The 15,058-nt window shown below is 49.4% G+C and overlaps 1 protein-coding gene across 1 annotated transcript in view; it reads right to left on the bottom strand.

Annotated features, from left to right (window-relative positions):
- The window catches only part of pik3c2b (phosphatidylinositol-4-phosphate 3-kinase, catalytic subunit type 2 beta), a 118,825-nt gene that overhangs the window by 52,538 nt on the left and 51,229 nt on the right, over nt 1-15,058 (bottom strand). Inside the window, exons 12-13 of the mRNA XM_055654903.1 lie at nt 13,868-14,035; nt 6,182-6,293 (exon numbers count right to left, since the gene is read on the bottom strand). Coding sequence (XP_055510878.1) covers nt 6,182-6,293; nt 13,868-14,035 — 280 coding nt within the window. The remainder of the gene's footprint in view (nt 1-6,181; nt 6,294-13,867; nt 14,036-15,058) is intronic.

The raw sequence follows: 15,058 nt of genomic DNA, 5'->3' as shown, positions 1-15,058 counted from the left end.
ACAAACTCGCAAGTGATTGAGATGTGGGAGGAAACCTGGTCACCCGGAGGAAAACCACGCGGACACAGGGAGAACATGCAAACTCCGCACAGGCAGCATCTGTGGTCAGGATCGAACCTGGGTTTCTGATGCTGTGAGGCAGTGGCTCTACCTCCCATGACACTGAATGAATGAATGATGATGAATGAATGAATACTTTATTGTAACATGTGACAAGTGAAATTCTTTGATTTGCGTACCCAAGGTATGCAAAGAGTCACCACATAAAGGGCGTCAACGATGATACAAAGTATCCCATGCCAGGTCATCCTTTGTTCTCCCCCCCCCCCCCCCCACTGCCTCCCCTCCCCCTCACAGCAGACCGCCCCCTCCCTCCCACTGCCTCCCCACTCCTCCCTCACAGCATTCCCCCAATGCCAGGTCCTCCTTTGCTGCCACGATGCAGTCAGTTTACACTCCCAGAACATAAAGAGTTACAACCCTGTCCTGAACTGAGGAGAATGAAGTGGTGGACAAAGGTTAAAAGCTTGCCTAATAGAAAGGAAATAGGAGAATTACTCTCAGGCTTGTCTAGCAGACGTGTCCGAAGTCAGGTTAAAAATCCGGAGCCTGCAGCGAATCGTCCGATCAGCTAGAGAAGGTTATTGGCTGCAACCTTCCCTCCATTGACAAACTGTACACTGCAAGGGCCAGGAAGTGAGCGGGTAAGATCACCACTGACCCCTCTCACCCTGGCCACAAACTCTTTGAATCACTTCCCTCTGGAAGGCGACTCCGGACTGTCAAAGCCGCCACAGCCAGACATAAAAACTGTTTTTATCCACGAGTAGTAGCTCTACTCAACAGCCAAAAATCTGTAGCCTCCTTTAGCTCTGGTATTTTATTTCATTCACATGTTTAAACTATAATGTTTTATTCTTAATGTATGTCGTGTTGTTACTTGCGAGCGGAGCACCAAGGCAAAATCCTTGTATGTGAACACACTTGGACAATAGAAACATAGAAAATAGGTGCAGGAGTAGGCCATTCGGCCCTTCGAGCCTGCACCGCCATTCAATATGATCATGGCTCAGTATTCTGTACCTGCCTTCTCTCCATACCCCCTGATCCCTTTAGCCACAAGGGCCACATCTAACTCCCTCTTAAATATAGCCAACGAACTGTGGCCTCAACTACCTTCTGTGGCAGAGAATTCCAGAGATTTACCACTCTCTGTGTGAAAAATGTTTTCCTCATCTCGGTCCTAAAAGATTTCCCCCTTATCCTTAAACTGTGACCCCTTGTTCTGGACTTCCCCAACATCGGGAACAATCTTCCTGCATCTAGCCTGCCCAACGCCTTAAGAATTTTGTAAGTTTCTATCAGATCCCCCCTCAATCTTCTAAATTCTAGCGAGTACAAGCCGAGTCTATCCAGTCTATAATAAATGTATTCATTCATTCATTCATTCATTCAACTGAACCATCCTACCAACAACTAGAGAGCAGTCCTGAGCTACTATCTACCTCATTGGACTATCTTTGATCAGACTTCACAAGACTTCATCTTGCACTAAATGTCATTCATGATATTCCCATTATCTTGTATCTGTACACTGGCTTGATCGTAATCATATATTGTCTTTCCGCTGACTGGTTGGTATGCAACAAAAGCTTTTCAATGTACACATCTGGACGATAAACTAAACTAACTCACAAAACCAATTTGTTTTTTATTTTGTTTAAACATTGGATCATTATGTGGTTAACACTTTCACTTGAATCTGACTTTCATCCAAAGCAGAAAACAGCTGTTTGCACAAAAAAAAACCTACCCACCCACAGGATTTCAGTATCTTCAATGAGAAGTCAGAAATATTTCCAAAGCTTCACTGCTGCCAGAGGTTGAATTAATCACAAAGACAGGAATTGTTCTGCTTCACTGCGGAGGATCCTATCTTTAAAAAAAATGGTCATTGTTTAGTTTTGGGGCCACTGATGGACAAATACATCTTTGGTGGAGTATGTGTGAGAAGGAACTGCAGATGCTGGTCTGAAATCGAAGGTAGACACAAAATGCTGGAGAAACTCAGCGGGTGAGGCAGCATCTCAGGAGCGAAGGAATGGGCGACGTTTCGGGTCGAGACCCTTCTTTCGAGTGGTTTAGTTTAGAGATACAGCGTGGAAACAGGCTCTTCGGTCCATCGAGTCCGCACGGACCAGGGATCACCAATACACAAGTTTTATCTTGTACACACTAGGGGCAAATAACAGAAGCCGAATAACCAACAAACTTTCGAGCCTTTGGAGTGTGGGGGGGAAACCGCTCACAGAGGGTGGTGGGTGTGTGTGGAACAAGCTGCCCGATGCCTTCTCTCCTGAGATGCTGCCTCACCCGCTGAGTTACCCCAGCATTCTGTGTCTACCTTTGGTGGAATATGCTTCTTTCCCTTCACACTGAAGGCAGGAGACATATCATTTCTGTCAGTCCATTCACCAGCTTCAGTGCACGCTTAACTTTCCAGGGAATTTACGTCATAATAAAAGCTTTTTTTCTTAGACGCCAGAAAAATTTGTCGTAAAAATATTTTATGAGCAAAAGTCGAGAATAACACTGTAATTATAACGGGCATACTGCAGATATTAGATTATGGAAGTAATAATGTCCTTTCTGAAATTTGTTATATTCACTTGTTCCCCACTCAGCTTCTAGTTCAAGACCATTCCTACAGAGTACAATTCCCAAGCCACCCTGCCTGAACATTTGACCTCTCGTACAGCGCGAGTAGGTTCTGTATAATTGACGGTGGGGCCTTTCTGCTGGGAAGCCAAAGCATGTGCCTGTGTGGCTTTGAGATAGAAATTTTCCCTGACTCAGAAGACTGCGGTTTCAAGCCCCACTTCAGCATTTAAAACACAAAATAGATAAGTCAGCAGATGCCGACTTTTGACTTTAGAGATACTGCGTGGAAACAGGCCCTTCGGCCCGCCTTGTCCGTGCCGACCAGCGATCGCCCCCTACACTAGCACTATCCTACGCACAAGGGATAATTTACAAATTTTACCAATTAACCTATTAACAATTCAAGCCAATTAACCTACAAACCTGTACGTCTTTGGAGTGCGGGAGGAAACTGGGGCACCCGGAGAAAACCCACACAGTCACGGGGAAAAGGTACAAACTCCGTACAGGCAGCACCCGTAGTCAGGATCGAACCAGGTCTCTGGCGCCGTGAGGCAGCAACTCTACTACTAGGCCGTCCCTTCATGGACACTAAAGCCTTCAGCAGGATTGGGGATGGGGTGGAGGGAGGGGGTGCTGGCAAAGGCACCTGAGAAGTTTAGTTTAGTTTAGAGATACAGGGCGGGAACAGGCCCTTCGGCCCAACGGGTCTGGACCGATCAGCGATCCCCGCACACTAACACTATCCTACACACACTAGGGATACATTTTACATTTATACCAAGCCAATTAACCTACAAACTTGTACGTCTTTGGAACGTGGGAGGAAACCGAAGATCTTGGAAAGAACCCACACAGGTCACGGGAGAACCTGTAATTGGGATCGAACCTGGGTCTCCGGCGCTGTATTCGCTGTAAGGCAGCAACTCTACCGCTGCGACACCCTGACTAGTTGTGCAAGGGGTACTTACTATCAATAGTTCAACGGTGGTTTATTTGTCACCTACGCAGCTGCTCAGTGCAACCATTTGTTCATATGTAACACACGCGGGCGCCGCCAATTTCAGCGCCATTATTCAAACCTCAAAGTCTGGTCGGAACCCGCGCGCTCGATGTATTGGGGCAGTTTCCCACGGACCGATGTTCCTCTCCTCTCCTCGCCCGGCCATCTTTGTGTCCCGGGGGTGCCTCCTGCAGCCGACCTTGAAGACGCTGGGGGCATTATCCCGGATTACCCTCCGACGGGCCCACCCTTTGCTCCATCCCGGCTACACTGCCCGACACGTCTACGTGCACATTCCCGGTTTCGCTGTTCCGCCAATTTGCGCTTGGCCTGACTCTGACAGAGTAGACGGCCCAGGACAGAAAGGTCAGTGTGGGATTGGGGAGTTAAAGTGTTTTTCAACTTGGAGATCAGGTAGGTTCATCCAGTCCCCTTCCTGGCTTTCCGACCAGTCTGTTTAAAATGTATCTCTGCTTGCCTTGTTGTCACCTTCACCTCTAACAATGAGCTACACTCCCTTTTGATGTATTGTTTTCACACCTTACCCTTCCTTACCTCTGTAAGTAAGTAAACTTTATTTATATAGCACGTTTAAGTCAACTCGCGTTGAAACCAAAGTGCTTTACATGGAAGAAATAATTAAGTTCTGTGCATCCATAGAATAAATTGAAAAAGAAAAATGACACAACACATTATAGAATTCAACATGAATGTCCCCCCACAACAGAATCAAAATGTTCCACTGTGGGGAAAGGCACCAGACATTTGTGTCTCCCTCTCCCCTGACGCTCAGTCTGAAAAAGGGTCTCAACCCCTGAGAAGTCACCCAGTCCTTCTCTCCAGAGATGCTGCCTGTCCCGGCTGCGTTACCCCAGCATTTTGTGTCTATCCACCTGGTGACTAGCCGGTCTCTTGGCTGCACTGTTATCTTGCACGTACAAACTCTCCTGACTGATCCACCGGAGGCAGCGGAAGGTGAATTGGTTACGTAACCTGCTCAGAGGCGCATCGACTCGGGCACAGCACAAAAGCATAAATGAAACGCAAATCTCCTAATCCTTCAGCAAGAAAGTCATAAAGTGCATTGTACTGAGTTTAGACACAAAACGCAGGAGCAACTGAGCGGGACGGGCAGCATCTCTGGAGAGAAGGAATTCGGGTGACGTTGTGGGTCGATACCAGTCTGAAGAAGGGTCACGACCTAAAACGTCACCCATTCCTTCTCTCCAGAGACGCTGCCTGTCCCGCTGAGTTACTCCAGCTTTTTGTGTGTCTATCTTCGGTTTAATCCAGCATCTGCAGTTCCTTCCTACACATTGTTCTGAGATTCACTGACTGCTCTGCTCAGTAACAAGTCCAACCAGTTTGTGGTGACTATCTCGAGCTTGAATCGTGATTGTTACCACTTCCTGAATGCAGTAAATGCAGCAAAATGAATTCAAAGATTCAAAACAAAAAGGAATAAATGGGCATAATTTCTGTAAAAGTCCAGATTCAGGGACTGATGTTATCGGACAAATGAACCGTCCTCTCACCCAGGGCTGTCTTAACAGCATTATAGGCCCCCGGGCAAAGCAGTGCACTGGGGAGCCTACACTCCCAGTTTCTTTATGCCGAGTCAAATATGCTGTCATGCACTTGCGATGTTCTTCTCCTTTTTCATGTTCGACAATACAATAGACAGTAGACAATAGGCAATAGGTGCAGCAGTAAGCCATTTGGCCCTTCGAGCCAGCATCGCCATTCAATGTGACCATGGCTGATCATTCCCCATCAGTACCCCGTTCCTACCTTCACCCCATATCCCCTGACTCCGCTATTTTTAAGAGCCCTATCTAGCTCTCTCTTGAAAGCATCCAGAGAACCGGCCTCCACCGCCCTCTGACGCAGAGAATTCCACACTCACCATTCTCTGCTGAGGACAAAGTGTTTCCTCGTCTCCGTTCTAAATGGCTTACTCCTTATTCTTAAACTGTGGGGCCCCTGGTTCTGGACTCCCCCAGCATCGGGAACATGTTTTCTGCCCCCAGTGTGTCCAAGCCCTTAACAATCTTGTATTATGCAACGTGTAACATAGATTAGCATGGGGCCCCTATGCTCATGTGGCCCCGGGCAACTGCCCAACGTGTACATGCGTTGCCAGCCCTGCACTCACCAACTAGAGAGGTCCTGACCACCCATCTATCTCATTGGAGATCTTTGAATCATTAATTGGACTTCATCTTGTGTTAAAGTAATTCTCTTTAACTTGTATTTGTACACTGTGGACGGCTTGATTGGAATCATGTTGTGGTCTTTCCGCTGACTGGTCAGCACGCAACAAAAAGGTTGTTCACTGTCCCCGCGGCCCACACGGCGACAATAATAAACTGAACTAAAGCACCTGGTTTGGACTAAAGGGCAATGATAAAAATCACGTTGAACCGTGGAGGATTTTGTTTTAGATATCGTGAAGCAAAGTGCTGACAAACGCCGGTGACGCGGTGACTGGTCTGACGTTGGTGTTGTGCAACCTACCTGAATGATGACACTGTCTGGTTGAATGAAATTGCAGTCGGTCGGAGTGGTGAGACTGGTTCGATGGCACGATGGCCACAGTCCAAGCAGCTTTCTGCCACATGCCAGCACACTGGAGAACAAGGAAAGAGAAACACAACTTAATTACGTGTCAACACCATACGCTTGACAATTTCAGGATGTCACACGCCACTTCGAAACACACTAAAACCGCTCCAAAGTGCCGCCATTGCTTTAGACTTCAGAGACACAGCACGGAAACTACTGGCCCTTCGGCCCACCGTGTCCGTGTCAACCAGCGATCACCCCGTACGTCAGCACTATCACACATACACACCAGGGACAAGCTATGATTTTTACTGAAGCCAATTGACCTACAAACCTGTGTTCAAGAAGGAACTGCAGATGCTGGAAGATCGAAGGCACACAAAATTGCTGCAGAAACTCAGATTCAGATTCAATTTTAATTGTTATTGTCAGTGTACAGTACAGAGACAACGAAATGCATTTAGCATCTCCCTTGAAGAGCGACATAGCAAACGATTTGAATAAAAAATAATAAGTGTCCGGGGGGGGGGGGGTGGTGATTGGCAGTCACCGAGGAACGTTGTTGAGTAGAGTGACAGCCGCCGGAAAGAAGCTGTTCCTCGACCTGCTGGTTCGGCAACGGAGAGACCTGTAGCGCCTCCCGGATGGTAGGAGGGTAAACAGTCCAGGGTTGGGGTGAGAGCAGTCCTTGGCGATGCTGAGCGCCCTCCGCAGACAATGCTTGCTTTGGACAGACTCAATGGAGGGGAGCGTGGAACTGGTGATGCGTTGGGCAATTTTCACCACCCTCTGCAATGCCTTCCGGTCGGAGACAGAGCAGTTGCCATACCATACTGTGATGCAGTTGGTAAGGATGCTCTCGATGGTGCAGCGGGAGAAGTTCACCAGGATCTGAGGAGACAGATGGACCTTCTTCAGTCACCTCAGGAAGGGTGCAGCAGCATCTATGGAGCGAAGGAAATCGGCGACGTTTCGGGCCGAAACCCTTCTTCAGACCTACAAACCTGGATGTCTTCGGAAAGTGGGAGACCAGAGCACCCGGAGAAAACCCACGCAGTCACGGGGAGAACGTGCAAACTCCAAACAGACAGCACCCATAGTCAGGATGGAACCCAGGGCTCTGGCACTGTAAGGCAGCAGCCCCACCGCTGCATCACCCTATTTCTACACATTGCATTTGTGTTGCTACTTTAGAAGAATAATTGCCTGCTGTCGCATTGCTTTGGTTATTTTTTGACGTCAATTACACCTCGAAAGATTGATTGCATTGACAGATGTAGCATGGACACAGGCCCCTTGGTACCACTGAACCTCACTGACTATCGATCATCCGTTCACACCAGTTCTATGTTATCCCACCTTCTCATCCACTCCCTTCACACTGGGGGCAATTTGCAGAAGCCAATTAATCTACAGGGGCTGTCCCACTTGCCGATTTTTTTCGCCGACTGCCGGCATCAATCACTGACGTTATCAGGTCACCGAAAAAGTTGCGGCGTGATGACGTATTGGCGCGCGGTGTTTCCTCAAGTGTCGCAACGTTTTTTTTTTATCGCCGCTGTATTTTGGTATGTTACAAAACCTACCTTTCGCCGGGAACCTGCCCTACGTCAGTCAATGAATTTTGGCCGTTTGCAGGGGGCGCCGAAAAAAATTTTTACCAGGCTGTACTACAGCAGATGTTCACAGATCATTAACGTCGCTGCAAGATCGCAAAAGGTATTACAAGATACAAGTTATGATAATTTTAAAATTACTGTTTTTTGCGACCCCTTGAGGTCCAAACGAGCAAACAATTTCTGCAGCCATGTACCTTATTTTTACATTAAATAGGGCCCAAGACACAACAATTAAAGTTACATAATTTACATAAACATCCATCACATCATTGTGATGGAAGGCCAAAAACACTTATCTCTCCACTGCACTCTCCCCCCCCACGATGTCAGAGTCAAAGTCAAAGCCCCCGGCTGGCGATGGCAATTGTCCCGCGGCCATTAAAGCCACGCCGGGTGGTGCAAGGTCGCACAATCGGGGACACTTAGGCTATTTGCTGTTTAGAGCCCCCGGCGTGCGCTATCGCAGATCACAGCTTTTTTGCCATGTCCATTGCCTCAATAGGGGTGGTAATTTCCGAGTATGAAAATGGCCATAAGGAGCTCTTCAACCCCGCAAAGTGAATTTGGTGTCAAATTAAACCGTTGTTATGCTTTATCTGATGAAAAATTGCGACTTGATTTTCCTCAAAGGGAGCCACGGGCTCCCGTGCCACCGTCCACAGAATCTTTCGTTGGAGCCTCCGACTCTCAGTCAATGAAGCCGGCAATCGCAGCAAAATCACAGCAGCAGCAGCAGCAGCTTTGGGATCAGCGCTCCACCCGGAGCACTCCACCCCACGCTCCGGACTCGGCCAGCCCCGCGACGGCGACGGTGAAGCAATAAGCACAAGAGTCCCCGGCTTCTTCCTGTTGGAGGCCGCTCCTCGTTGCGGCCCCAACCAACGACAACGGAAACCCGAAGAAAAAGGTCGGGTCTCCAGTGCAGGGAGAGATTAAAATAAAGTTTCCCCCCCTCCCACCACCCCCCCCCAAAAAACACACAACCCAAACAAAAAATAACACAAAACTACATTAAAACAGACAAAAAATAATAAACCGCGGACAGACTGCAGAGGCCGCTGCTGACGAGAGTCGCGCCGCCCACTGGGGCATTCGGAGGTAACCCACGGGTGGGTTACTTGAAGGGAGAACTTGAAGGGAGAACATGCAAACTCCACACAGACAGGACCCAGCGGTAGATTTACTAGCTGCAGCGTAAAGCAATAACGTGTCTCAATCATTTCCCCCGAGACCAGACAGCCTATCAACAACCCTCTGCAGCACAAATTTTCCCGCTGACACCAAGATTTAAAATTGTTGAACTCAACCCCCCCTTCAACCAGAAGAAACGATTTACTCAGATAAACTGTTTAAGAAGGAGCTGCAGATGCTGGAAAATCGAAGATAGACAGAAATGCTGGAGAAACTCAGCGGGTGAGGCAGCATCTATGGAGCGAAGGAATAGGTGACGTTTCGGGTCGAGACCCGGAAGGGTCTCGACCCGAAACGTCACCTATTCCTTCGCTCCATAGATGCAGCCTCACCCGCTGAGTTTCCAGAAGGGTCGAGACCCGAAACGTCGCCTATTCCTTCACTCCATAGATGCTGTCTCACCCGCTGAGTTCCTCCAGCATTTTTGTCTACTCGGATAAACTCCTCACTTTATTTTCAAGACCTATTAAATATGAAAATACTATCGCGTCCAATCACAACGGGATCAATAACCAGACGGCTCCATTTTAAACCTGCACATTTCTGGGAAATAGACAGCACGTCAGGCACTATCTGGGAAGAGATAACATGAGTTCATATTTCATGTCAACGACCATCAGAGCAAGCAGCAGACACAGAGCGCTGGAGTAGCTCAGCGGGTCAGGTCAGGCAGCATCTCAGGAGAACATGGATAGGCGACATTTCGGGCCAGGAGCCTTAATCAGACCCTTCTTCATAGGGTTGCCAACTGTCCCGTATTAGCCGGGACCTCCCGTATATTGGGCTAAATTGGTTTGTCCCGTACGGCACCGCCCTTGTCCCGTATTTGACCGCTACTACCCGGGTCAAGGGGACTGTTGGATCGGAACGCCGCGTCCAGCCCCGCCTCACCCGTCCCGATGTAGTGCAGCCCATGGAGTGCAGCAGCAGCAGCAACGCCTCGCCCGTGGTCCCGTCCGTCGGCAGCCCGGCCAGCTGCCCAATCTTCGGACCTTCGCTTACTGCCGACACCGCCACCACCCCTCCTTCTCATGGCCGATCATCGGTTCATGAGGTGCGCGGGGCGTCGGACTTTGCACGTGCCATCTAAGACCCTGAGCTCCATTTGGTGGGTGGTAGAGCGGGCACCCAGAGATGACATGGTCGGCTGTCTGCTGTTCTGCTCCGCATTCACAGGCTGGGCTCTGGCGGAGGGAGCCCCCATCTCCACACGCTGGCGTTGAAACGCCCAACTCCAGTACCAAGTCTGTTGAGCTTCACCCATCCAAGCTCCTCTGGGGAGGTCAGACCCCGGACAGCTTTTACCTGGTGAAGAGATGTAGCTGTGTAATGGAGATGAGGTTGCCTTCCATTCCTGTGACCACACAGTGGCTATCCAGTGTGCTATTGTCTCAGTTGGCTGGATGGATGGATGGATGTTTTCCATGTGGAGCAAAGGGTTGATGGGACTTCAGTCAGGATGGCCTCTGCTCTCTGCTGACAGCCTGATGGAGGAGGTGATCTGGGTCCATGGCACGGCCAGATAGTGTCAGAGTTGCTGCTTGTCTTCGGATCCCTGCAGGCGGAATGTCTGCTCGACTGGAGGAGGTTGAAGGCATCCGAAGGCCTGGAACACCACCATTTGCAAATGCCCCTCCTACTCAGACTATCCCGACTCACAAACCGACCGCCATTCGTTCTTTGTTCACACGTTCACAAGTTCTAGGAGCAGAATTAGGCCATTTCTGCCCATCAAAGTCTACTCCGCCATTCAATCATGGCTTTGTCTCCAAGTCTAAACTCACGGTGGCACAGAGGCGAAACTGGTGGAGCCACTGCCTCACAGCGCCAGCGACCTCGGTTCGATCTGACCTCGGGTGCTGTCCGAGTGGAGTTTGCACGTCCCCCCTGTGACCGCATGGGTTTTCTCCCACGTGCAGGTTTGCAGGCTAACTGGCCGCTGTAAATCGTCCCTCGTGTGCGGGGAGTGCACGCACAAGTGGGATAAAATAGAACTAGTGTGAATGGGTGATCGATGGTCGGCATGGACATGGTGGGCCAACGGGCCTGTTCCATGCTGTATCTCCGAACCAAACATCAATACATTATCGTCGTAATATTTAGAAGATTGCTGTGTGCAATTTGGCTTCCATGTTTGCCATTCTGCAACAATGCCCCCAAAGTGGTTTAAGACATCCAATGCTCTCTCTCTAAACTAAACTTCAGATGTATCGACCTTCACCAGATGAACTCTCCCTTACCACCGGTAGGCAGCACGATGGCGCAGCGGTAGAATTACTGTCTTACAGCGCCAGAGGCCCGGGTTCGATTCTGACCATGGGTGCTGTCTGTACGGAGTTTGTACGTTCTCCCTGTGAGCTGCGTGGGTTTCCGCCGAGATCTTTGGTTCCCTCCCACAATCCAAAGGCGTACACATTTAATTGTCCCTAGTGAGTGTAGGATCGTGTTCGTGTGCGGGGATCGCTGGTCGGTGCGGACTCGGCGGGCCGAAGGGCCCCGTTTCCGCGCTGTGTCTCTAAACTAAACCAATACTAAGCTGTTCAACAGTTAAAAAAAGGAACAGGCAGTGAATGCTGGGCTCGTCAGCAATGCCAATAACCCATGCAGATGAAGAACTGCTACGGATACATTGCAGGGGGGAGAGAAAATAAACAACCTACAGTTCAACCTTACTCAAACGGGATGAGGAGTATTGCTGGCAGAGAAATAAAACACAGAACTTTGTACTGCTTCTGATTTTTTGTTATCTATACTTGATATGGGGTGCAAAAGGTCAAAAACATTATGACTGCTGTAACTGCGCACCAATACCATTCACCAATGGTTTTCTTTTTTGGAATTTTAAAAAGTTGGCTGAATTTGGGATATGTCTAAATTACTACAAAGGAACAGGGCCCCTTTATCTCTTTTGTACCTTTACTAATACTCAGCTCCATATTATTGTGAAAACCTCTTGTGACCAGTCAACTGGAGCTTTATGCAGCACAGCTGTCTTCCCCGCCTTGGAGTGTGCATTGACATGCAGTCTGCATGTATAATATCCAAACAAGGAATGCTCCTGGTCTTGCCCAGGGGGTGGGGAGGGGGGGAGAGAGATGGGGGGAGTGACCGGCATGCTTATTTCACACGACACGGCTCCACAGTGACCCATTCTTCAGGGTCCACAAACCAGGAACAACAGCATCCCTGCCCAAAAACAAATGCACGTATTCTTAGTTTAGAGATTCAGCGCGGAAATCTGAAACAGGCCCTGCTTGGGGCCCACTCCGCCCGGGGATCCCTTCCGCACACTAACGCTATCGTGCCTGCGCACACACACACACACACACACACACACACACACACACACACACACACACACACACACACACACACACACACACACACACACACACACACACACACACACACACACACACACACACACACACACACACACACACACACACACACACACTGCGGCCATTTACAAGTTTAACTAAGCCAATTCACCCACAAACCTGTACGTCTTTGGAGCGTGGGACGAAAGTGGAGAAAACCCACGCCGGTCATGAGGAGAAGGTACAAACTCCGTACAGACAGCACCCGTAGTCAGGATGGAACCCGGGTGTCTGGCGCTGTGAGGCAGCGACTCTACCGCTGCGCCACTTCTTCTAAATTTATCCATTTCAAGTGGATCAGCTTTTAACTAAAATATTACTCGTTTGAAATAATCTCTCTCTCGCTCTCTCTCTCTCCCCAGCAGTTGTTGATGCTCATCAGTCACGTGGTTTTGGTGCCATTCATTATAATACTGTGGAGGCATGGTTGCCATAGCGAGTACATTTTATGCATTTTCCATCTTACAGACAAAAAACTACTTCAGAACGTCTGTAGAAAGAGGACATGTCTGTAACCCCGTGACAGCTTGTACTGGTTTGAAAAATGCGTCGAATATCATGGGAGAATTTGTGTAAAGTTGGATGTTTCCAAGTCAAAGTCAGTCGTAACTTTTTAAAAGTTTAGTTCGGAGTTACAGCGCGGAAACAGGCCCTTCGACTGCACTACCCGCACCATTCATCTTGGTCACCTCTTCAGGGTGGTCACAGGGAGAATGGAGGCGAGGAGGAAACTTTTTAGTCAGTCAATAGACATTAGGTGCAGTAGGCCATTCGGCCCTTCGAGCCAGCACCGCCATTCAACGTGATCATGGCTGATCATCTCCAATCAGTACCCCGTCTCTCCCTTCTCCCATATCTCCCCTGACTCTGCTATCTTTAAGTGCCCTATCTAGCTCTCTCTTGAAAGTATTCAGAGAACCGGCCTCCACCACCCTCTGAGGCAGAGAATTCCACATACTCACAACTCTCTGTGTGATAAACAGAGGGTGGTGAATCTGTGGAACTCATTGCCACAGAGGGCTGTTCAGGCCACGTCAATGAATATTTTTTAAGGCAGAGATAGACAAATTCTTGATTAGAACGGGTGTCAATGGTTTGGGGAGAAGGCAGGAAAATGGGATTAGGAGGCAGAGATCAGCCATGATGGAGTGGCGGAGAAGACTCGATGGGCCGAAGGGCCTAATTCTACTATATAACTTGCGAACTTGTGAACGTGCAAACTCTGTATATACAGCACCCTTGGGTCATGATGGAACATGGGTCTCTGGCACTTAAAGGCAGCAACTCTACCACTGCACACAAGGTTTATTCTAAGCAATGCAGTAGGGAGATGGACACCGAGACAAAGCAAGTAGGAAGCAAACAATCCCATTCATGCAAAGAAGCACCGGTTTGCGACTCGTTCATCCTTCTCTGGCAGCCTGGCTCTTACTCAAAATGGTGCTTACTGCCTGAAGTTGAAGAGTGGCATGGTCACCCATCCCATGGTGTCGGGCGTCCGCCGCTGCTTGCTGGCTTCCGACGAGCTCCCAGGAGGAGGAACGGGAAAGGCGAAGAGGGTCAACGTCAGGAGCGTCTCCCTTGGGAGCTGGTTGATATTGATGGGGAAGCGGATGCTGGGAGAGAGAGAGAGAGAGGTGAACATACGATTAACACACTGTTCAAGCAGCCACTTACGACACCATAGAACTTTATTTATCCCACGAGGGAAGTTGGTCTGCCAACAGTCGTAAAAACACACAGTACATGAAAGATGAAATTAAAGTGACGAGTGGAAACATTGGGGATGTGCAAAGATTGGGGAAGCTGTGGGGGGGGGGGGGGGGGGGGGGGGGGGGGGGAGTCAGTCTCAGTCTACCCCACGATAGAGGTGGGAGGAGTTGTCCAGTTTGATGGCCACAGGGAAGAAGGATCTCCTGTGGCGTTTCTTGGTGGAACCAGTCTGTTGCTGAAGGTGCTCCTCGGGTTGACCACGTGCCACAGAGCCAGGGACGCCACAGCCCGCTGCCGGAGCCTGGGACGCTGGAGTTTGAGGTAGCGCCACTGGGAACAAAGGAGGATTCGGTGGGGGGGGGGGGGGAGTCTGAGGAGATAAAAGAACAAAGGTGGACCTGGAGCAACGGGAGAACCGCCTTGAAGGTGGGGGGGGGGGGGGGGGGGGAGGGGGGTGGGAAAGAGCAAAGGAGGACCCGGCATGGGATAGTTGTAACTATGTCGGCGCCCTTTATGTGGTGACGACTTGCACACCTCCCTACAGCTGAAACAGTGATTCACTTGTACATTGGCATTTTTTCCTGCTAATCTCATGGTGAAATCAAACACCGATTGGGTAACCGCTCATTGGAAGGTGGAATCATAGAGCGTGGAAACAGGCCCTTCGGCCCAACTTGCCCATTCTGACCAACACACCCAATCTACACGTCCCTGCCTGCGTTTGGCCCATATTTCTCTAAACCCGTCCTATCCATGCACCTACATTTTTTTTTATAAGTTGCAATGACACCCGTCTCAACGACCTCCTCCGGCAGCTCGTTCCATACACCCACCACTCTTCATGTGAGAAGGTTACCCCTAAGGTTCTTACTACAGTGCCCTCCATAATGTTTGGGACAAAGACCCATCATTTATTTATTTGCCTC

The sequence above is a fragment of the Leucoraja erinacea genome, chromosome 24 (assembly GCF_028641065.1).
Source record: "Leucoraja erinacea ecotype New England chromosome 24, Leri_hhj_1, whole genome shotgun sequence".
Taxonomy (NCBI): Eukaryota; Metazoa; Chordata; class Chondrichthyes; order Rajiformes; family Rajidae; genus Leucoraja; species Leucoraja erinaceus.
Note: the sequence above shows the minus strand (reverse complement) of the source record. Positions and strands in the feature narration are given on the sequence as shown.